The sequence below is a fragment of the Xiphophorus hellerii genome, chromosome 18, assembly GCF_003331165.1.
Source record: "Xiphophorus hellerii strain 12219 chromosome 18, Xiphophorus_hellerii-4.1, whole genome shotgun sequence".
NCBI classification, from domain to species: Eukaryota; Metazoa; Chordata; class Actinopteri; order Cyprinodontiformes; family Poeciliidae; genus Xiphophorus; species Xiphophorus hellerii.
The window spans coordinates 11761155-11785196 of record NC_045689.1 but is presented as its reverse complement, the minus strand read 5'-3'; the positions used below and the strand labels follow the sequence as shown (position 1 = coordinate 11785196).

Genomic DNA, 24042 nt, shown 5'->3' with positions numbered 1-24042 from the left:
AATGTTTTTACAAATGTTATAAACATGCATAATTTCCTTTCCGATTCTCAACGGTACACTACTTTGATTTGGACTCTTTAATAAAAAACACTGGCGTTTTGGAGGACACTGTAAATCTAATGAGACAGGACTTATACAAATTTTTAATACATTGAGCAGAATTAGATTATAGATAAAATTGAGTGTGGAAATATGAAAGTAGGGTATGGAATGTAAACGACTGTAGTTCATGCTCCAAACATATTAGTACAAACTAAATGACCAAAGTAATTGTTGACTTTTTAAAAGACAATATTATATGAAATGACATAGTGAAAGTACACAAAATTCACTATAATGGATGATTTTATTTGTAATTTCATATTCATAAAAAATATATTATGAAACCAAATGTGTTTTTTCTGTCAGGATGAATTCCCACTTTCCTTTGAATGTCAGGAGTTTAAACAAGAGGGAAGCTGATGTCTCTATGACACTATTGCAAATACATTACAAAATGTGATTTCCAGGTTTTCCAGGCTACTAGAAGGTTTTTTTTTAGTAATGTCAGAAGATTTAAAGGCATGAGCGTATGTTCTAGTTAATATATACATCATAAGCGTGCCACAAAACTGACACAAGTATTACTCGAATGTTGTGGCAATGACAAGATAACATTACTTGATCTCATGCTATGCCATGCGGAGCTCTGTCTGAAGTGATGAAGATAAAACTTAGCTGATGAAAGGCATTTTTGGAGATGCTAAAGCTGATAGCGTTGCCTTCTGTGTGAATAATTCAACTAATTACTATTTAGTCACTAGGGGGATTTGATTGGGGAATAAATAGCATTATAAAATTCATCTTCAGATCATTACTAATAACTAAAACAAGGCAATGAAGTCACCAGTACAGACGCAGCAGAACACTGTGAATTTCACACCCGTCATCCCAGTACAGACGTACTATTCAAAATTTGGACACAACAGCACTTAAACAGGACTTAAAAATACACAATACCCCACTTTTAAGAGATGATTCAGCTAAAATTAAAAATGACAAAACAAAAAAATGTAAACACATTCTAAGATGGCAGCTGATGGCCTTTGTGTTGATCATTACTCTCAGGAGACCCATTCAAAGGACTTTTCTCTGTCCTTAGCCCTCTCTGTCTTTCAAGACAACATGGACTCTGCATTTTGCCTATAACATGAAAAAGAAAAAAAAAACATTGTTATCAAAGGAAATATTTAGCAAAAAATAAAAAACCTGTGTGATTCAGGAATTTTACCTCATGCCATTTCAGTGTTGGGACCGGCAGAGCCAGATGACAATGTGGGCAGGTGCTGATCTGGTCCTGGTCATCACTGACCCACAAACCCCGTCTCCCTGCATGTGACTGGGAAGTGGCTTTATAAGCACTTCTCAGCTGGTCTTGACTCTGCTGCTTGAATAAGTAATCTTTATCCTCCCACTTTTCTTCTTTGGTGTCAACCTCTTCATAGAGCAGCTGTGATTCTTGATAACACTTCAGCTGCATGTGAGAAAGGAAGACAGACACAGATACGTGTCAAAGTGAATTCCTGAGGTTATAAATCCTAATATTACTGTGGTGATGCAGTTCAGGATCAGCAGATGACAAAACACAACATTTAAGACTAAAGTCTTATATCAGTCCACAATAAATTTCTGTGTCTTCTGAATTTCATGACTGCATAAATTAAGTGAAATTTATGTTTACTGAGTTACATTAATTCCATGTATTTTCTACAGTAATATGATGCTTTGAATTTTATAGTATGTAACTGTTGATATTTTAAAATTTTACCATAAATTTTATTAATTATTTTTAAAGTTTGGGATTAATAAAAGGTATGTTTAATACCTGCCCAAATGTAAATTAGCCTCAATGGAAAAAAATCTGGTCAGATGAGAACTATTTAAATGTGTGAAACATGGTAGTGGCAGTAGCATGCTCTGGTGACAAGGGATATTGAAGCTGGGCAAAGCTGGTGGAGACATAACCCAAAAGACTTGCAGCTGCAGTTGGAGCAAAGTGTGGTTCTACAAAGCACTGCCTCAGAGGGGCTTAATACAGATACATGCCACACTTTTCAGATTTTTACCCGTTATAAATAAAGTTAAATATTGCATCCTTTTCCTTCCACTTCACAATTACACATTACCTTGATAGTATTGCCATATTGAGGTTTATGGCAATACTATGACAAAATATGGATTATGAACTGCATAATTCATATTGGATCAAACTGTGAATTGGACACAGTTTGGTCCAATTCACAATTTCAAAAGGAAATGTAATGGAACATGTTTAACATACCTTATGATGGTCTATCTCTTTTTCCAGAAATGATCTCCTACAGTTTCTACAGCTCACTCTGTTCTCCGCTGAGACAAAGAAAAGCTCAGGTTATACAGGAGGGAAATATATTCTGGACATTAAGTGACTTCAGGGCTGAATTGGTCCATTTCAGTACTTTTATCTAGTGCACTGCTGAGAGTTTGAGTCGAGTCCTCTCCTTCGGCAGCTGAGCAGGTTGAACTGTGCTCTGACTGGTCACTCAGTTTGACGTAGCGACCACAGTCCTTGCAAAGCTCCGTGCGACTCCCACAGACCACAGTGTGCTCCTCCAGCTGCTTCCACGGCACCTCCAGTTCACAGAACGTACACTTCTGCAGACGCTCCGGACACTCCTCCGCCTGGAAGCAGAGCAGAGTTGGAAAGATCCATTTGTTCTGTCGCACACATCGATACGTTTACTCTGCATCATGATCTGACAGGAAATTGCCATATAAAATAAACCCCAACAGTCTGCATGAGCTTTCTGATACTGGTGGCTAAGACCTGCATCCAGTGAGATCATAATGAGAAAAAGCCATACAGACAAAGCTAACCCTTGATAATATCCAAGCAGTCCTTTCTGACTGTAAGAATGCATGCACTGATATTGCACTACTAAATTAAAGGTGGTGTACTTGAAGTTTATAATCTATATTTGGGAATGGCATAGTGAAGTATACTTGGCTTATACTGAAAAGCATAAAGAGAGTTTTACTTAAATTGTTAAATTCTAGTCATTTAGTGGGCTTTGAAGAAAAGTCCATCGGTTTTCAGTCAACTAAAGTCAGGGTGAACCAAAAGGTTCATGTAGAATTAGAGATCCCAAAGATACAACTTTTTTTTTTTATTATAGATTTTGCTTTTGTAGCGATATCATATATTTTTTTATCTCACTTATATGTCACCAAACATATGGCTTAAACTGTATCAAATTACACACAGGTGAACCCAATTTTTAGATTTTAATTATAAAAAATGTTTTTACAAATGTTATAAACATGCATAATTTCCTTTCCGATTCACAACGGTACACTACTTTGATTTGGATTCTTTAATAAAAAACACTGGCGTTTTGGAGGACACTGTAAATCTAATGAGACAGGATGTTAAAATGATTATGTTTTGTTATCATTCTTACATAAGTAGTTACCAGTTTGTTTTTCATTTAAAGGTTTAGTATTCACACCCCAGGGAGGAAGAATCTGTTAAACCGTGTGAAAGACAAACTTTGCTTTTTCCCTAAACCTTGAAGCTGCAGCTGCTTTCTAATCTAGGGATACTCCTTAAAGGGCCTGTGTGTTAGTTTATGTGTTCTTCCTTGTTTCAGAATAGCCATTCTTTGATTTATCACTCTCCCACATTTCACTCTTGACTCCCTTCTTTCTCCTGCTTAATAAAAGACAGGCTCTGCTGCAGGGAGTCAGAACGCATGGTAAACACCTTGAAGAAGTGGTTTGCTATGTTTTCTCCTTCTGCAGAAGCTTGGTTGAAAACTCATAAACGTTGTCTGTGGCTCTTTCTTTGTATTTAGGTAAACAAAATACCTATCACAGGACTTATACAAATTTTAAATACATTGAGCAGAATTAGATTATAGATAAAATTGAGTGTGGAAATATGAAAGTAGGGTATCGAATGTAAACTACTGTAGTTCATGCTCCAAACATATCAGTACAAACTAAATGACCAAAGTAATTGACTTTTTAAAAGACAATATTTTATGAAATGACATAATGAAAGTACACAAAATTCACTATAATGGATGATTTTATTTGTAATTTCATATTCATAAAAAAATATATTATGAAACCAAAAAGTGTTTTTTCTGTCAGGATGAATTCCCACTTTCCTTTGAATGTCAGGAGTTTAAACAAGAGGGAAGCTGATGTCTCTATGACACTATTGCAAATACATTACAAAATTTGATTTCCAGGTTTTCCAGGCTACTAGAAAGTTTTTTTTTAGTAATGTCAGAAGATTTAAAGGCATGAGCGTATGCTCTAGTTAATATATACATCATAAGCGGCCCTAAACTTCCTTAATCTTAACTTCTTATAAATGTTTCAGTCCAAAGCAGCAAGACTGAATGTATTTGAACAAAAGAAACAGACATAGAAAGACATCAAGGTTGAGATTTGAGATGTTCCTCCACACAACATTGTACTGAACCTTCTTATTAGTTCAAAGAAACTCACCTCATGATCCTCGAGGTGACACCGTTCAATCTTCTTGTTGCACTTGGAGCAATTCACCTTCAGACGAAGAGAAATGGTTTGATAGGAAATAACTACATAAGGTTGATTCTGCAGGGAAAATGTTGGAAAAAACCCCAAAGTGGTGTAGTTTATACACGGATGTTCACCTTGGTGTGCTGTTCCTCAAAGTGCTGGCTCAGCTGGTCTTTGGGGACAGCTTCATCACAGTCAGGACAGACACTCAAAAATCGTTTGCAGTGGCTCTCATGCAGAGGGAAGTTGGCCTCTGCCACCTCCTTGTGGCTAAATTTTTTTTTAAAAAGCACAAGTTCACGAGAAAAATACTTCAGGATAACTTTAAATACTTTTATGACCTGGTAAAGATTGAGTCTTTGAACCAGGAAGTTCGCTAATCAAGGACCTAAAACTCCACAGGGTTATATCGTGTAAGCCTAAAAGTGGATTCAGAAATTATTCCCTTTAGCAATGTCATAACAACATGACTCCCTCTGATCAGAGGGGCAGAAATCATTTAAAACTTGAAAGTAAACTTATTGTTTATTCTGACCAGCTGTTTTCACTGAGCTACAGAAAAGTTACCCAGCGACTCCAAATATGTCATTTCAAACTTAGGCCACACTGAAAGTGAAACCTTTCTTTTTGCACCTGCGCTCCTTTTAGTCAAACACCTTAAAGAGCTTTCAAACATTTAACTTCATGTTGGGCTGAGACAAAAATGTAAACAATTGGTTCTAAAATGAAAGCGTCTTTACCATCTATACCTCAAAGATCCATATTATTATTCAGGCTATTTATGTTGGTAATAAAACAAAACTTAAATCACTCATCGTTCAATGCAGTTCTGTGTCAGTTCTTACCATGTTTCACAGGGTCGGGTTGGTTCTGTGTTTTCCATCGACAGCTGTTGTTCAGAGTGGGAAAAATTGTCTTGAAACGTCAACGCAAAGTTCAATCACGTTTCTCCGAAACAGAAAGTGAAATCATCTGCTCCGTCAGGCTGCACGCACTCCGATTCACCACCGGGAGGCGCTGAAGGCACTTTAGTGGTGATTTGTATTGACTGCTGTATATTTACTCACATATTAACGTTTCAAATACCAAAAAAGTCAAATACAGTTGCTGCTTCCGTTAATTTAAAAAAATATATATATCTTGTAATTCTCTCTAGATGATTTTCTTGTCACTGTATGCATAAAATCCCACCCTGGCATATTTTATTTGACTTATATATATATATATATATATATATATATATATATATATATATATATATATATATATATATATATTTTTTTTTTTTTTTCTTTTCTTTTCTTTTGTTTGTATACAATATCAGTGTTTCAAAAATCAGGTGTGACGAAAGAAACACAAGCACAGAGTTTCTAGCAGAAGCCCTTTATGACCAATAATAACTTCAAAAGAATCAATTCTTGGAAATCAATTATAAGGAAATTATGGCTGCTTATTAGAACAGCACCTCTTAAAATTCTTGAAGCAAAACTGAAACTGTTTCTGTAATCAGTTTTGTTTTTGTCCAAAGTAAAAACTCAATAGCTGAATACATTTTCACATCTAAAAAGAAAGTAGAGCTTTCTTTTTAGCTCTACTATTTCTTTCTTTTTATCTCGGTCTTAGGTTTTGTGAGCTGAGTTGAAAGAGTTTGGGTTAGATGTTGCACATTCCTTTTGGCTTTTCTTTTTTTGATCAAAATAAAACCTCGTGAAACAGTGTGAAAGAAGACTGAATTTCCATTTCAAAGCAGCAGGTTTCTCAGATAAGATGGGTTGTAGTTAATTATTTAAAAAAAAAAATAATTTCTTTCTTGTATAAAATTAAATTCCTGTGATTTAGAAAACAATTAATGTCATCTGACTTTGCTGCAAAACCAGCTGCTGAGAAGACATTCTCAAATCCAGATATATTCTGTCCTAAAATGTGTTATTGAGTTATAACGGTGCATAATAATCCACAATTCAGTTCAGTTCAGCTTGATTAGAGAGCACTATTTCATAAGTTGTCGTAAATGTTTCTGAATTTATAATTATAATGATATTCAGTTCCAAATTCTTCTCATGTCAATCCATCTCCTTACAGTACAATGCAATCGAATGGAGCTGATTATGAAAGAAGAGCTGGTCTCAAAGGTCACCATCAGTTCATTGGTGGTTATAGTGATGTGGAGAAATTCATACAAGAACGCAACAACAAAGCATACTTTATATCTGCTGTAATGGACAGTGAGCTATTTAAAATAAATTGCCTAAATAATTTAAATTTGTAGACTATTTAAAGTAAATTATTCAAAGTGAATTTTCTAAATTAAGAATGTTGCAGATTGTTTATGGATGTTTGTCTGTTTTGATTAGCATTGTTGGTGGTTTATATTTTGTCTTGTTTAATGGTATTTGGTACCCCCCCAAAACTTTGTAATGTTTTGGGGTTTTTTTTTGTATGTACCTCACAGGCTGCTGTAGCTAATGAGGGCAGGCCCTATAGAAGCTGGTAGAATCATTGTACCAATGAATGATTTGAACTGTCGAGATGTTTGGTACTAACCCTAACCGAAAAAGTGTACATTTGGGGGGAAAAAAGGGCCTTTTTCTAAAGATTCTGGAGGGCTAACCCTAGGTCGTAGGGTTACGGGGTCAATCTCTAAAAATTCGGTCATCCCTCGTTACCCCCATGACCCCCCCTACCGATTTTTAAGACCCCCGGTCTCTCCGTGAGAGACCCCCAAAGAGGACAAACTTTTCCCAGAAATCATGGTTTTTGCTCCCCCGTGGCAACATTCGCCGTAGTACCGCTTTTCTGGCACCAGATGGCATCGTTGCCATCTCGGTGTTTCTCTCAATGGGGAAAACTGCCACTTGGGTATTGGACCCGAACTTGCCACATGGGTATTCCATCAATGGGGACTTGCCAATTGGGTATTTTTATCCATACAACTGACACTTTGTCATATTTCACTCCATGGAGCTTGCCAAATGGGTGTTTATGCCTATGGGGGCTTGCCACCTGGGTGTTTATGACAATGGGAGGGTTGCCACCTGGGTATTCGAGTACATGGGGCTTGCCACCTGGGTGTTTATGTCAATGGGGTCTTGCCACTTGGGGGACCAACACTTAAGCACCGATCGAACCTGGGTACCCCACACTTAAGCACCCCTACACGGACTACACCCACCAGCCCGCACGGCCCAGAGTCTCGTGCCCCTGGTAAGGCTCCCTTTGTGAACATGGGCTTGCCAAATGGGTATTCGGCACTATAAATGCTCTGCCATCTGGGCACACTGACCTTCACTCCCCCGTGGCACAATGGTTAAGAAGCTTGCCTCCCACCCGGCAGAGCCTGGTTCGATACCAGCTTGGGACGCAGAGCTGCAGGACTTGCCATCCGGGTATCATTTTCAATTGGATTTATGCCATATGGGAACCAACATTCACGGGGGCTTTAAGGGGGGGGTCCCGTGCACTTATTGGGCCAAAGGTGGGCTCGGGTCATCACACACACTTGGAAGAATAAACGAAACCAGGCACAACCTCCTCTGATGCCCCCCTGCTCTGGGGGGGCTTTGCCAAGGAGTAGAGCACCATAAGCCCGCATGGAGGTTGGGAGACAGACCACATGGACCTCCAGAGAACCAGGGGGACTCATGGAGCTTCTGTACCCAGGAATGGAGCACCATAACCCCGCATGGAGGTAGGGTGAACCAGCCCTTGGACCTCCAGAGAACCAGGGCACATCATGGATGTTAAGTACCCAGGAATGAAGCACCATAACCCCGCATGGAGGTAGGGTGAACCAGCCCTTGGACCTCCAGAGAACCAGGGCACATCATGGAGCTTAAGTACTTGGACCTCCAGAGAACCAGGGCACATCATGGAGCTCAAGTACCCAGGAATGGAGCACCCAAAGCCCGCATGGAGGTAGGATGAACCACCCCCATGGACCTCCAGAGAACCAGGGCGCATCATGGAGCTTAAGTACTTGGACCTCCAGAGAACCAGGGCACATCATGGAGCTCAAGTACCCAGGAATGGAGCACCCAAAGCCCGCATGGAGGTAGGATGAACCACCCCCATGGACCTCCAGAGAACCAGGGGGGACTCATGGAGCTTCTGTACCCAGGAATGGAGCACCATAACCCCGCATGGAGGTTGGATGAACCACCCCCTTGGACCTCCAGAGAACCAGGGGGACTCATGGAGCTTAAGTACTTGGACCTCCAGAGAACCAGGGCACATCATGGAGCTCAAGTACCCAGGAATGGAGCACCATAACCCCGCATGGAGGTAGGATGAACCACCCCCATGGACCTCCAGAGAACCAGGGGGACTCATGGAGCTTAAGTACCCAGGAATGAAGCACCATAACCCCGCATGGAGGACAGATGAACCACCCCCATGGACCTCCAGAGTAGTACCCATGAACCACCAGCACTCAGACACTTAGCATACCCAGCTAAGCCACTTTGCCACGAAGGAACACCGGTCAGAATACACAAGTGGCAGGCCTCCCCATCCCCCACACTACCCATGAACCACCAGCACTCAGACACTTAGCAGACCCAGCTAACCCACTTTGCCACCAAGGATCACCGGTCGGAACACCCAGGTGGCAGGCCCTCTGAGCTGAAAGTGAAAATCTGACATGATTTTATTCCTAATACAAGAGCTCCATCCGGGGGATTTTGCATGAACTGCATCTGCACCCATATGGCTCCAAAAGTGCCCAAATGGCCCATTCAAATGAATACCGAGGTGACAAATGAGCTCTTGCAGCCACTTAGGCATAGTGGCAGAACACGGCGGTGTCAAAGCCTATGGGAAAATTTTGCCACTTCGGACCGTGGCCCTAACCCTATCCCTTACCCTATCCCTATCCCTAACCCTAACCCCTAACCCTATCAACAGTTAGTGTTCCCCGGTGAAACCAGCGAGGTACGTTTTGTTTTGTTGTTTGTATTGCAAGTTTATGTTTTGTATTCTAATATTTGTATATGTTTTAGTTTTCACGGTGACTGAGGTAACTGTGGTGACTGTGATAATCATGGTGGATCTTCATCAAAGAAAAAAATAAAGCGCTAAATTCACCCGTCGAGACTGGCTGAGTAATTCAAGTGCTGGGGAGCTGCTACATCTGCATTTATTTGGTTATGGGCTCCGACCGATTAATTACAAAATGATAAACAAGAGGAGGATTTTAGATTGGTGTTCAGTACTGAAGAAAAATGACAAGGTAGCAATAGTCCCGGTTAAAGTCATCAGGTTTCCTCTTTGTATGAAATACCACTTCAAAAGGATGGCATATTTTACCTGCTTCTGGGAGCATCAGATTATTTCTAATTCTGCACACTTTTTTTAAGGATATGTGAGAAATTTTACAATCAAAATGAGAAAAAACCCAGCAATTTTTTTCTAGATCTACCAGCTTCCTAAATCTCAATTTCTCGACTATTTTCCAGAAGATCTGAGATGCATATTCCCATAGGTAAAAGTTTTTAGTTGGAGCATAAACAGAAACCAGTCATGTTTCTATTTCAACACAAGCATGGAAACAACGCAGGTGTTTTATCCTGGTTAAGAAAATGACAGTGATTTTAGATTGAAATTATGCCACCAAACACTGTTCTGCAAACATAATCTTCCATACCGGGTCTCTTATTTGTAGGGAATCATTTGCCGAGTGATTTACACATCAGTGTAAATATGCATGCCTCCACACAATCTATTAAAAATCCATAGTGCTGACTGAGCTGCTTCTTTCTGATGCAGCACACAGATCAGTGGAGGCTGGAAGACTAAAGACTTTTTTCTACCAACTTTTGCTTTGTTTACAATACATGGTAAAAAAAACAAACATGCAAATTTATATAGCAAGGTGTGACAAATAAAAAATAACTAAATGTTTAAAATTAGGTAATGCAATTGCAAATTGTGTCATGTTATCTTTGTGCTCACACAAAATGTTACAGAATGGCAAATTTGAAAATCTATTAATTTATTAAAAGTGATGACATTTACTGATTATCAGTCGATCAATGCATTTGTTTTAAATACTGCTTCTGAGCTGCCAGTGGGAAGCCTGTGTTTAAAGGAGGGATGTTACACAGCGACAGTGAGAACATGTTTATGAAGTTAATGCTATTTTATTGTCTTTATTGAATACTCTTGATAACTTTGCTCAAACAGAATAATTTTTAATCCAGAAGAGCATGAAATATGTTGTCATTCTTAAAGAACAAACACTTTATTTAATTTTTTTTCAGTTTTATAACAAGGCAAAGCATAAAACCTTTGCGAGAAGAGGATGAATAAATTTTCTTTTATGGGATGTTATTTTTGAAGAAATGATATTAAAAAGATTCCAACCTAATGACAAGAAAAATAGATCCCAAAATTTTTTGTATTTGTTCAACGAATAAAACTGCTCAAACTTGCATTTATTATGTTATTTATGTTTAAAAATATTAGCTGGATTTTTGGACTTTTCACAATTATTCTTAGCAACATGGGTTAAAATAATAAAGAGTCACTCCAGCTCAAATACATTGCAATTTGTTTTTGTAATGTTGCAAAATATAAAAACGGTTCATGGTGTAACAACTTATGCAAGGCTCTGTATGTTGTATAAAACATACAGTCATAGCTTGTACAGGTTGTGTTGTATTGATTTCTGGCAGGTTTTGCATGTCGTAAACAACCCAGAGGCAGAGTGGGAGAGGTGAACTTTCAATGCCTGACAATGTTAAGCCAAGTGTTTTAGTTCACATCACTCAGAGCTTGAGAACCTGGATGAAAATGCAGTTATTTAACCACCTGTACACAGTGAGTGAGCCTTTGTTTTTATTAGAACATTAAACAGCGACCAACAGAGAGGAAAAGAGAGCAGCCACATGTTTGTTAGCAGCTGTACACTGAAGCACATGTGTGATCCTCCATGTTAATCGATCAGGATTTAACGCTGCTCTGGATGGAAACATGCACTCACTTCAACAACCATTACATCTGATATACTTCTTCACTGTACAAAGAATCTAATCATTCTTCTGTTTTGAAATTAACAAATTCTTCATAGAAAAGTAACACTGTGTACAAATGTATGATTCTTTATAATTACAGTTGGACTTTATTGTACAGGGAGTTGGGTTTTGTGATGAGTTACATGTAACATGTGACCGCCAATAATTCTTCTGTTTTGGCAGCATGGACTGAAGAGACGATTTCTCTCTTTGGTGCTGCGTGTTGCTACAAATCCTGAGAAAAGTACTCAGCATGAGTCAACAGGTTTTTGTTTGTTTTTTCAAAAAAAAAAAAAAAAATCTTACAAACACTCACAGTAACGAAAGACCAATGCAGGCAAACATTAATTACAACAGTCGAGACGAGCTGAACACTGACCATTGCTCTCCGTGGCCACAAGAGGGCAGCGCTGCAACACATATTAAATTCCAATCCCGGAGCGAGAAAACACCAATGTTTTCTAATAACTGTAGGTTCCCGACTCCAGGGCCTTACAATCCGCATTATGTCATTTTCTTTTGTTGTGTTGGAAAGGATAAATCCGTTCAAAGTTCTTTAGTTCATGAATAGAAACACATTCACATACAAATGTAAAAAAGAACATCTTTTTTTTCTTACTGTTATTAAATTAGACTAACCCTTTTCTGTTTAGATCAGTTACGGTTACCAGAATTATTATTATTTCTGTTTGCTAAATACTATAATACTTTTTATTAAAACTTTAAAATAAGAGGTTAGCATGAATTTGTTTAGTATCTGGTGGAATTGCCTTTAAACTGTTTTAGGGTTTCTTTCCATGAGACTCAATAGTTTGGTGGAATTTTAGCCATCCATCCATTTTCTGTACACCCTTGTCCCTAGTTGGGTGAGGAGGGGTGCTGGTGCCTATCTCCAGCTAATGTTCCAGGCGAGAGGCGGGGTACACCCTGGACAGGTTGCCCTGCGACAGACTCTGTTGCAGGGCAACACAGAGACAGACAGGACAAAATAATAATGCACACACACACTCACACCTCGGGAGAATTTTATAGAGACCAATTGACCTAACAGTCATGTTTTTGGACTTTGGGAATTTTAGCCAATTATATTATATTATATCTTATTATTTACCCACACACTTTTTTTTTAAACTGTCTGCAAATCCACTGAAATCAGGGATTTCTACTAGCCACTCCAAAATTTTAACTTTAATGTTCTTAACTTACTTTGTAACTAATTGTCAGTATAGTGTAAATTTGAAAGACTCATTTGCTACCAAATTTTAACTTTCAGACTGAGGTTTTGAGATGTTGTTTGATTTTACTCATGATGTTCTTTCTACAAAATGCCATCTATTGTGTGAAGTGCCTTTGTCTCATAATACACACAACATGATGGTGCCACCTCTGTAGTACACAGTTGGGATGGTTTCACTGGTCACAGGACATGTCTCCAAACACTAAGATCTTTGTCCCTCTGTGCATTTGCAAACTGTAATATTTTTTTTTGAGTTGCTTCTGGAGAGGATTCTTCCTCTCTAAAGGGCCTTTCTCCCCATTCTGGTACAGGACTCATTTCACAGCAGATAATGACTCTCCTACAAGCTTCAGTCAGCATCTTTACAAGGTTTGCTTTTTTTCTGGTTTTTTAAAATATTTTACACCAAACTACGCTCATCTTTTGGACACAGAACCTGTCTCCTTCCTGAACAGTATGTTTATACGTATGCCTCCATTTAACTCGGATGACATCATCTATATTTCTTCAAATTCTTTAATATCTTCCATGTAGTGAATTGAAATAAGTTTGTTAATCCTAACTGATTTAAAGCAGAAAAAGTTCAGTTAGCTTTAACATCATACAGTGAGAAAAAAACAAACAAAACGCATACGCATCTTTTCATAGTGTATGTAAACGTGTTTTCTCTGGAGGATAATAAAAATAGGAATTTAGCCACAGCAAGGTTACTATGAGGTTTAATTTCCTGGCATGAGAGCAAACAATTTATGAACTGGAAATGGTAGTGAGCCTGAGAGTGGCGTCTGCAGATGGATACTTCCTGAATGTTTGGCTGGCACTAAGATGCTACAAATCCATATTTACTCGAAGTTGACTGTTTTTTCATTACATATGAAATAAGCCTTTTTCATACAAAAAACAAACAAGAAAACATAATGCCTAACCTGAAACAAAACTCTATGAATCCTAAACATAATGTATGAGATATTTGCTAAATAGAAAAATAGATGATTTCAAAATAAATGTAAACATAGAAAAATATTTATAATCACATGATATTTGTACACAAGCTACAGTCACATGACTCATGCTTGGTTTGACCAGTGGTATTCAGTCACTGACGGTGATGATGATGTGGATCCATAGGCAGTGGTCTGAACACTGTTTCCTCCCTGGTGAACTACGGGAATATGTGATGTGTCTGAAGAAACGGTGAGTTTTGTGTGGATCTTGAAAATTGAGGGTCACTGGGTCACCAAACAGAGCACTTTTCCACAGGGTTCATCGGAGAACCCTTGGGACAGTTGAAAACACGGGCAAACTCATCAAACTGGGAAACGCTGCCAAGCACCCTGCAGGGGAAGCAAACAGGAATAAAATAAAGTTAAAAGTGATGTGGAATGTGTAAAACATCACATTGGTCATGAATGTTTTATAGTAGAATTATTTTTCAAAACCAAAATTAAATAAAAATGTCACCTGCAGTGCTCTGGTGCATGCTTGTCAGTGAGCAGCTGCAGATAGATGGACTGAGATCTTCTCTTCATACACCAGTTCTGACAGAAAAAAACCCCAAAACAAAATAAACACAACAGTGGCTTGAAGGGTTTATATCATTTTGGAGCTAGAAAACATAGTAAAGGATGAAAGACTTTTAAATCACAGTCTGACTTGAGAATGATTTTTCTAAATAGTAACTTTAACAACCATACTGGCTGTCAACAGAGAACAAGCTGTTTTCTTGATTTTTAAAAAAGACCTTTTTTAAAGAGACCATCTCAAAAAAAGTATGTGGCGGCTTATTGGCAATTCAGAAAAAGGATGAACTGAGAACTCTAAGGTGTAGACCTTTTGCTCATAGAATATTAAAAAAACTGGAATCCTGCAATTAAAAGAAAAAAATAATAAAAACGCACCGGGGATTTTTCTTTAGCCTTGTGTGGCCATAGTGTGATGCCTTGGTGTCAAAGGTCAGTGCTCCAAACACCATGTCATCACTCTTTCAACAGCTTTTGTGTCGGTTGTATTGTGCGAGCTTTGTTTCTTTTTATTTGTGATCATGTAAAATAAATATACATATCAAGAGCTACAGGCTGGAACAGAATTGAAATGGAAAAGCTATAAAAAGAATACAGCATATAATTCCAGTTAGTTTTATTGCATTGACCTTATAAGCATCCCTGTATCACAATAAATTAGAAAAAATACCAGAGCTTCTGCAGCTGTATTTCTGGTCATTTTATGCTTTTCTTGATATTTTCTGCTGTGCTTTTATTTAACCACTTTTTATGGTGTTTTAATCAGCTTTTCTGCATTCGTGATAAATTCTTATGCCTTTTAAACATCAGTTTTGCTGAGCAAATGTGCAACGAAGCGAGACAGCACACAAGTAAAAAGTTGACGAGAGAAGTGTTCATACAAACGTTAAGGCAGTCACATATGAAGAGTGGCTAGTTGTATATTAACACATTGAACATTGATTTCTCAGCTTAGGACAACTAAGAAAGACATCAATTAAAGATTGAAACTCTGCAGGAAGTACAAGAACAGCAGAGCCACCATGGTTGTGAGGTAGCCTGACACAATGCTGAATGAAGAGTGGGATAAAGACGCCCAGCAGGGCAGACCAGAAACAATCCAGAAACAATTAGGTGATTATCTTGAGCATCTTCCAGCAAAATGAAGCACCATGATGAGAAACAAACTTCAGACCCATAGCCAAGAAAGGCCTGAGATCCTAACCCCTCTGAGAATCTATGGTCAGTACTTGAAGCTGGAAGACAAGCCAAAGTCAACAAATTGTGATCAACTATAAAGTGCATCTTTAGGGTTCTTTTACATGTCAACTCCCCCGATCCCCCCAAAAAACCCCACTCTGAGGCGAAACTGTAAATGTGTTTTTGAAATGCTCTCTAGTTATTTATAGAGTTGGATCAACAAAAATAGCATTATTTCTTGAAAGAATATGCATGCCTCGTCCACCTGAGGTGTTTGATGCCTATAAACTAAACTTTAATCTCATCTAAACTCACCTGTTAAAAGTTTTGCCAACTTTATACCTTTATTACATGTTGTGAATGGTGGCAAGATAAATAAGTGTCATCGTTCAGCGAAGTAGCCAGTAGCTGAGAGAAATTGGTCTTTGTGTCATGTCATAATTATACCCCAGAGAAACAGGAAGTCAGGAAATAATAGATCCTACTTCGATCTCAGAATTCTGATCAACATAAAATAGTGATAATTTGAAAACAATGCTCATCTAATATTTAAATATATATTAAAAAGGATTTTAGGGATACCAATAATTGTGCCACTTTATTAAAAAACAAATAAGTACTCAAGGGTTAGCTATAACGGTAAAGCTTTCATGTTTAGAAATTTCAGAGTAGGATCATGGTACTGTGACAGAAAAAATAATTAGTTTAAAAGTTTCTTTTCTTTTTCTAATACTTTCTAATCTTCCTCTGTGTACAGCGATCAGAAATGTTGACAGAAAAAAATATCTAATACAGCTTTTTCAGGTTCACGTTTTTCTATTGTTGATGTGGTGGAACACTGAGTAACTGTGTGGTCTGACTCTGTTTCTTAGGTGATGACAAATTAAATGGAATAAAACCCTGCTATTTGTTTGTGATTAATACTTTTAAAGTCCTCATGCTGTAATGATCACATTTCTCTTTACTTATTTTGGGTTTTACAGTTACACCTAATAAGTCTTATGTTTAAAAGACACGTGTGTCGGTCTGCTGTGCAGGTTGGAGGGTCGGATTCATTTTGTTCGAGGTGATTGCATCGCCTCAAGCGTTTTATTCACACTTGCATATGACATTTCAAATGAATGTAAGCACATATTCCTGATTTTCATAACACTTCCCCCAGGGCAGGAGTTTTAAAAAATGAGCCTAAACACACCACGTTGCATTCTTAAGTGTTTTCAGATTCCGCCTCGGTTACATTAAGCTATGAATTTCAATGAAACCATTGAATTTCAATGATGACTTGTAATACTTAAAAGGATCAGGGGTGGTCTAGCACTCGGAGACACCATGCTGTCATCAAGGCTCTGCTGATTTAATCCCTCTAATACTTAATGTATCTATCAGCTAATGCTGGTATGTGACACCTACAACCTGTCCTCTACCTTCCAGCTCCAGCTGAGAGTGGCACCTGATATGATTTGATATGTAAATGTAAAGAAAAACAGAGCCGCAGACAAACTTCCTCACCTGTGCAAAGGCTATGAAGAGCAGCTGTTCGTGGGTGTATTTTAGCTTAGGGAGGGGCCTCTCTGGACCGTTATCCCTCACCCATTTTTGATATGCCTGCAAGGAGAAGTGAAGGGATAATGATTGACAGGAAATAGAAAAACAAATAACCTTCAGGTTAGATGTTAGAATGTTCCTCACTTTTCAAAGTAAAGTAAGAAAACAGAAAATATTCAAGCATGCTACAAAATACATACTACTTTATTTTGTTGGGATTTTATATGATGAACCTGTACAAAGTAGTGCAGAATTGTGAATAGAAAAGTGTGAGATGTATTTGTATCCCGTTTGCTGTCTTATCCACACGGCTTTTAGAAAACCGCAAAGAGGGTTTGTTACGGCCATTTTTTCCCTAACTATTGCTTTTTTCTTACCACTCTTCCTTCTCTGCAACATTTTTCCTGACCTGTTTATTGTGTTCAAAAATCTTCATAATGCCGTTTGTTCACCAATGTACTCTAACAAACCTGTCAGGCCCATTAATTAGTCACAAGGAATCACATTTAGCTTATCCAACTTAATTTATTCTGATTATTAAGTTGCCAAGTTAAGCAAACATAAATAAAGTAGTTTTGACAAAATACTACTTGTGATCATTTACCACAATTTTTTAAAGTTGGAGGTGCATTCTCTCTCTGCAGCAATTAAGCTGAGAATAAATCCTTCAAAAGTGGAATTGATTTAATAATTAGGTAACTTCTGCAGACAATTGGTGTTGCTGGATTTTATTTAGAGGTGTAAAAGTAATTAAGAATGAATAAAAATACACCCCATTCTTCTGAAAAATTTGTAGTTCCTTCACAATAATGTGCCACTCTGTGTTTATCTGTCACATAAAATCCCAAAGAGTGGCATAAGAGTTTATGATATTAATGGAAAAAGAGGTATGAATATTTTTGCACGGCACTATATGTGAATTATGTAACTGTAGGGAGATTAACTTTTGTATTTACCAGCATTAAATACTCCTCAGTTCAGTGGAGACTTGATATTCTCAGAGAATTATACAAGATCCACATTTGTCTTTCTAAGGAAACTCAAATATTGAAGGAATGAAATTGAAATAAATCAGATCTTTTATCTCGAGTTTAGTGCAGTTCAGCTTTTACTCATTTAATAAAACAAACTAGGGTGGTTTATAAAGAATAATTCAAACCAAACACAGGATTTAAGAAATGTTCAGAAAGCTATGGGGGAAAAATTGAATTATAACTGCAAAGTTTTTTTACTTACATAGTACGACAATTTTAGTCCTCCCATGTCAGCTATGTTCTCTCCTAAAGTCAGGCGGCCATTCACCTGCACACACAGGAAGGACGGAAGATTAATAAACAGTAAAAAGCTTTTTAAAGGGCTGTAATATCAAGTTCACTCCGGCCAGGAGATCTATGCTACAAAACACCGGTAAATGCTCCACTGGGGCTTGAAATTTTGCATGACTCACGTCAAAGGTCACTTTGACTCTGCATGTCAAACCTTCATGTTGTGTACAATGGAGTCAAGTTCATGTAGCTACATCTGGAAGCAGGATGAAACAGCTAGCAGTTATTTTTGTTTTGATTTTGCAATTTTAAAACGATGCCATAAATTGGACATTGCTCTTTTGTTATGTGTCATCATATTAGTTGGACAAATATTGTGATTTCTTGGAACCACTTCCTGTTTTATTTCCTAGCTTTGACTTCATGCAGTCATGGCTAAAATGCTTAATAGTGTTTTAGATGCTTAGATTTATAAGATGTTTGCATTTCAAATTATTCTAAGTCAGAGATTTATTTAAAAACATTCATTTTACAACAAAAACCCCACATTACCCAGGTGAAAAATAGTGAGCTAACGATTAACTTGAATTTAATCAAAAGCAGAAATGTAGCTGTAAGACAGTCCAGCTGAATTCAGTTTATCAAACTAATCACTGATAGATTGCTATGAAAAGAACAGATATCCTTAAAGCATCATCAGCACCTTCAGTTAGGAATGGGGCAGCACTGTTGCCTAGCAGCAAGATCATGGGTTCACGTCGCAGATCTGCTCATGGGCTACACTTTCTCTCACACGTTGACAGCTGGAGACATTCCTAAGTAGGAATGAGCAGCTGATGATAATGATAGTTGCTTACAATAGTAACCTTTAGAAAAAAATGTTAAGCCTTCACCACTTCACAAAAAAGGTCTTGCATATAAAGAAAATGCTGCTACGAATTTAACATGGGATACAACTTTTTCAAGATGATCAAAAAGTGGAGCAACAACAAAAAAAAGTTCAGAACCATTTCTTCCAGATGACCCCACTACGACAGTGTGTTCCCACCAGTGCAGAGCTTGCTCAGCATAGTCTGAATAGAAATTGAAATGAAGGCCTTCAGATAGACATCTTGTTTACAACAAGGCATCATAAACCATGTCGTGTCCAATAAAAATATCAAGAACGGACTGAACCCCTGTGAGACGTACTAAAGTGGACAAATCCTTTCTAAATGGCATTTTTGAATACTTATGTATTTTATAGTAGGAAATTATCTGCATTTGTATAGTACTTTATCAAGTAAGAGGGCAGACTGACAGAAGCGAGGCTGTCATGCAACCAGCATTGAGTCCTCTGACCAAAACTCTTCATTATGTTGAATACAATTCAATGTGAAGTAGGCCAGATCAGTCTGATTCAGTTTAGTTAAACTAAATACAACTGAATTCAGTTAATTAAAAAATGTAATTAGTAAAAAACTGTCCATGGGAACCTGCAGATTGGCTCAAATCCTGAGAATCAATATAATGTAGTGATGTCTGAATATTTTCCATGACAGAACATGGTGTCACAAGAAAAAAGTGATCACTAAGAAGCTCAAATAAAACTGATATTTGGGACCAGTTGCCTGGAAAATTGAGGTTACGGTACTGTATATTTTGATGCCGATCTGAAACCAAGCAAACTCAGAGCCAGCATCGCCCATACCGTTACCGATACTTGTTATTCAAATATGATATATGTTCAAACAAACTGTGGTTTTTCCTTTTAAATATTTTGGTAAAACCTAGGACAGAATTCAGATAAAGATTATTAGTGTCTAAAAAAACACTTCAATAACATTAACACAATAAAGAAAACCAATAGAAAGACAAAACTAACAGTGCGTTGTTTTCTAATTTAAAAAAGTACAAAAAATTGTCATGAGAGCAAATTGAAGCAAAATTATTTTTACTGCAGAGTTGAGAAAATACAATACAAAAATAATGTAAAATTTAAAGAGGGGATCTGAAACTACAGTATCGATCTTATGACAGTACTGATTGGATACTGATATAGACTCGGTATCAATATTATGAATATTTTGAATCGATTCGCCCCCCTCTACTGGAAAAGTTCCCAGATCTGTACTCCATTGAGAATCTCTAATTATTTTTCATGAAACTACTATAATAAAAAAAAGATTAGATCAACGCCAGTCAGGGAGAAGGATCAACACTGTAATTTGACTGTGTACATAATTTTGTTGCTGATAAAACACTTAAAACTTCTGAAATGAACGTCTTTATCACCCAAAATATTGAAAAGCATCTAAAAATACTGAAGCCGCAGAATAAGATTTTGCCACTACCAAGCCATTTTGTCAGGATCTGTGTTTTTCTGTGTTTATTTAGAGTTTCTGTGTCCGTAAGTCTCTTCGTTGTCCTGTCCTCCCCTTGATTGTTCCCAGGTGTGTCTCGTCTCTGTGATTACCCTCCCGTGTATTTAACTCCACCTGTGTTCTTTGTTCCTCGTCGGGTCCTCGTCAATGTTACGTCAATGTCTAGTCTGTTCGTCGTCGGTGTGTCTCTGTGCGAGCTGCCGTGTTACTGGACCTATTTATTATTAAATCATCATCATAATTCATCTAACCTGGGTCCGCTGCCTCTGCCTCACCACCAACACCACCCGCACTTCATGACAGAAGGACCCGACCAGACCGAACGGTGAGGCTGCGCAACATGGACGCAGCTGGAGTGAGGTTCCCTCCCAAAAGGCGGAGCGGACCGAGGCGGAGATCCGGCAGGGAGGAGAGGGAGCTGACTGAAGCCCTCGCCGACCTGCAGCGGGAGCTATTCCGGGGGACAAGACTGGTGTTGGCACCCCCCGGATTCGGCCCCCGTCGATTCCTCCGTCCGGGAAGTCAGCGACGTGAGCCGCCGGCAGACCCGGCCCCTCGTCGCCTTCCGGATCCGTCACCTCCGCGTTCAGCCCGGAGACAGCGACGTGAGCCGCCGGCAGACCCGGCCCCTCGTCGCTTTCCGGAGCTACCACCTCCGCTGCCAGCTCGGAGACAGCGACGTGAGCCGCCGGCAGACCCGGCCCCTCGTCGCTTTCCGGACCCGCTGCCGGTTCCCAGGCTCCGCTCCGGCTCGCCCCCGCAGCCGTTTCCAAGGCTTCGCTGCGGCTCGCCCCCGCAGCCGTTTCCAAGGCTTCGCTGCGGCTCGCCCCCGCAGCCGTTTCCAAGGCTTCGCTGCGGCTCGCCTCCGCTGCCGGTTCCCAGGCTTCGCTGCGGCTCGCCCCCGCAGCCGGTTCCCAGGCTTCGCTCCGGCTCGCCCCCGCAGCCGGTTCCCAGGCTTCGCTCCGGCTCGCCCCCGCAGCCGGTTCCAAGGCTTCGCTCCGGCTCGCCCCCCCAGCCGGTTCCCAGGCTTCGCTCCGGCTCGCCCCCGCAGCCGGTTCCCAGGCTTCGCTCCGGCTCGCCTCCGCAGCCGGCCCCGAGGCTCCGCTCCGGCTCACCTCCAGCCGGCGCACCCGAGGCCGAATCAGCCGGCGTTCCAGCCGGCGCACCCGAGGCCGAATCAGCCGGCGTTCCAGCCGGCGCACCTTCCGAGACTCCTAGTGTTCCTTCCGAGACTCCCAGTGTTCCTTCCGAGACTCCCAGTGTTCCTTCCGAGACTCCCAGTGTTCCTTCCGAGACTCCCAGTGTTCCTTCCGAGACCCAGACCTCCAGCGTTCCTCCTGAGACCCTGACCTCCAGCGTTCCTCCTGAGACCCTGACCTCCAGCGTTCCTCCTGAGACCCTGACCTCCAGCGTTCCTCCTGAGACCCTGACCTCCAGCGTTCCTCCTGAGACCCTGACCTCCAGCGTTCCTCCCGAGACCCTGACCTCCAGCGTTCCTCCCGAGACCGAGACTCCCTGCGTTCCTCCCGAGACCGAGACTCCCTGCGTTCCACCCGAGACCGAGACTCCCTGCGTTCCACCCGAGACCGAGACTCCCTGCGTTCCACCCGAGACCGAGACCCCCTGCGTTCCACCCGAGACCGAGACCCCCTGCGTTCCACCCGAGACCGAGACCCCCAGCGTTCCACCCGAGACCGAGACCCCCAGCGTTCCACCCGAGACTCTGACCCCCAGTGTTCCACCCGAGACTCAGACCCCCAGTGTTCCCCCCGAGACCCCGACTCTCTGTGCTCCACCAGAGACTCTGCCTCGGGGGGCTCATCATCGCCACCTCCTGGGCCGCGGACGGCCGCTGGACCGCCTCCAGGGGTCCCGCCTCCGGGATTCCCGCCTCCAGCGCCGCGGACGGCCGCCGGACCGCCTCCGTGGTTCCCGCCTCCGGGGTTCCTGCCTCCAGCGCCGCGGACGGCCGCCGGACCGCCTCCGTGGTTCCCGCCTCCGGGGTTCCCGCCTCCAGCGCCGCGGACAGCCGCCGGACCGCCTCCGTGGTCCCCGCCTCTGGGGTTCCCGCCTCCAGCGCTGCGGACGGCCGCCGGACCGCCTCCGTGGTTCCTGCCTCCAGCGCCGCGGTCGACCGCCGGACCACCTCCGTGGTTCCCGCCGCCGTGGACGACCGCCAGACCACCTCCGTGGTTCCCGCCTCCTTTGCCTCCGCCCACCCTGTGGGTAGTTTTTTGTTGTTTTTGGACTCTTGGCCCTTCCTGTGTTTCCGCCCACAATGGTGGGTTGTTTTTTCTGGACTCTGGCCCCCCGTCCAGCGCCCCTCCGCCCACCCTTGTTGTGTTTTTGTTTTGTGGGCGTCTGGTAGCCGCCCTTGAGGGGGGGGTACTGTCAGGATCTGTGTTTTTCTGTGTTTATTTAGAGTTTCTGTGTCCGTAAGTCTCTTCGTTGTCCTGTCCTCCCCTTGATTGTTCCCAGGTGTGTCTCGTCTCTGTGATTACCCTCCCGTGTATTTAACTCCACCTGTGTTCTTTGTTCCTCGTCGGGTCCTCGTCAATGTTACGTCAATGTCTAGTCTGTTCGTCGTCGGTGTGTCTCTGTGCGAGCTGCCGTGTTACTGGACTTATTTATTATTAAATCATCATCATAATTCATCTAACCTGGGTCCGCTGCCTCTGCCTCACCACCAACACCACCCGCACTTCATGACACATTTGTCCACTAGAATACTATTAACTCTGTATCTCTTACAAATGAATGAAGTGAAAGCAGAACAGTCAGAACCGGGACACTCAGATCAATTGTCCCAAGTCGTATCGCAAGTTTCAATCATATATTGTGAGAGTCACCTGCCTCCATTAAATAGGACAAAAATTAAGAACTTAGAAGTTATTTCAACAAATAGAATCACTATATTTCAATGAGAGGTATGTAAAAATATCAACTGTATTATAAAATAAAAATAAATGCATTTTCAGTCAGTGTTACTTGTGTTGTATGGATTAAAGCCCACCTTCTGGTTATATACAGTGAAGTTATCGTAGAGCTTGACAATGCATTCAGCCTTTTTCTGGAACTTTCTGTAGGACTCCTGAGTCCACCACTGTTTGAGGTTGCCGTAGCGATCGTACTGGCCCCCTAGGGACATGAACCATTGCATCACTAAGATGAAGGGCAAAAGTGCAGGGTGGATGTTGAATATTAGCATGAAGTCAGCATAATTATAACTTTTCTTCACAGTCAAAGAACTGCCAGACATGCTGTCGCTCCAGATTTTGGAGACCAGATTATACTGTTAGTTCCCCTTACTTTGTTTGTAGATTAAACCCCTTTATCTCGCAAATAAGCACAAAA

At 40.7% G+C, this 24042-nt stretch overlaps 2 protein-coding genes across 3 annotated transcripts in view; both read right to left on the bottom strand.

Annotated features, from left to right (window-relative positions):
• Nucleotides 1–312: 312 nt before the first annotated feature.
• xaf1 (XIAP associated factor 1) lies at nucleotides 313–5555 on the bottom strand. Its single transcript, XM_032546150.1, has 7 exons — nucleotides 5415–5555; nucleotides 4704–4839; nucleotides 4537–4593; nucleotides 2478–2700; nucleotides 2321–2388; nucleotides 1271–1513; nucleotides 313–1182 (listed from the first exon to the last, which is right to left on the bottom strand). Exons 1-7 carry the CDS (start codon nucleotides 5450–5452, stop codon nucleotides 1138–1140), a joined length of 810 nt encoding a protein of 269 aa, XP_032402041.1. The 5' UTR covers nucleotides 5453–5555; the 3' UTR covers nucleotides 313–1137.
• Nucleotides 5556–11389: 5834 nt separating this feature from the next.
• Nucleotides 11390–24042, bottom strand: part of ecel1 (endothelin converting enzyme-like 1) — a 59612-nt gene continuing 46959 nt past the window's right edge. For both annotated transcript variants that reach the window (XM_032545872.1, XM_032545873.1), the window contains 5 exons: nucleotides 23702–23826; nucleotides 18297–18362; nucleotides 17025–17120; nucleotides 14278–14354; nucleotides 11390–14150 (listed from right to left, as the gene is read on the bottom strand). In XM_032545872.1, the coding sequence (XP_032401763.1) occupies nucleotides 14051–14150; nucleotides 14278–14354; nucleotides 17025–17120; nucleotides 18297–18362; nucleotides 23702–23826 (464 nt within the window). In that variant the 3' untranslated portion in view covers nucleotides 11390–14050. The remainder of the gene's footprint in view (nucleotides 14151–14277; nucleotides 14355–17024; nucleotides 17121–18296; nucleotides 18363–23701; nucleotides 23827–24042) is intronic.

Coding starts and splice junctions, on each gene's coding strand:
- xaf1 (XM_032546150.1), bottom strand. CDS start 5,452: ATGGAAAACACAGAACCAACCCGACCCTGTGAAACATG. Junction 2,389..2,477: donor CAGCAGTGCACTAGATAAAA/GTACTGAAATGG, acceptor TCTTTGTCTCAG/CGGAGAACAGAGTGAGCTGT. Junction 1,183..1,270: donor CAACACTGAAATGGCATGAG/GTAAAATTCCTG, acceptor TTCATGTTATAG/GCAAAATGCAGAGTCCATGT.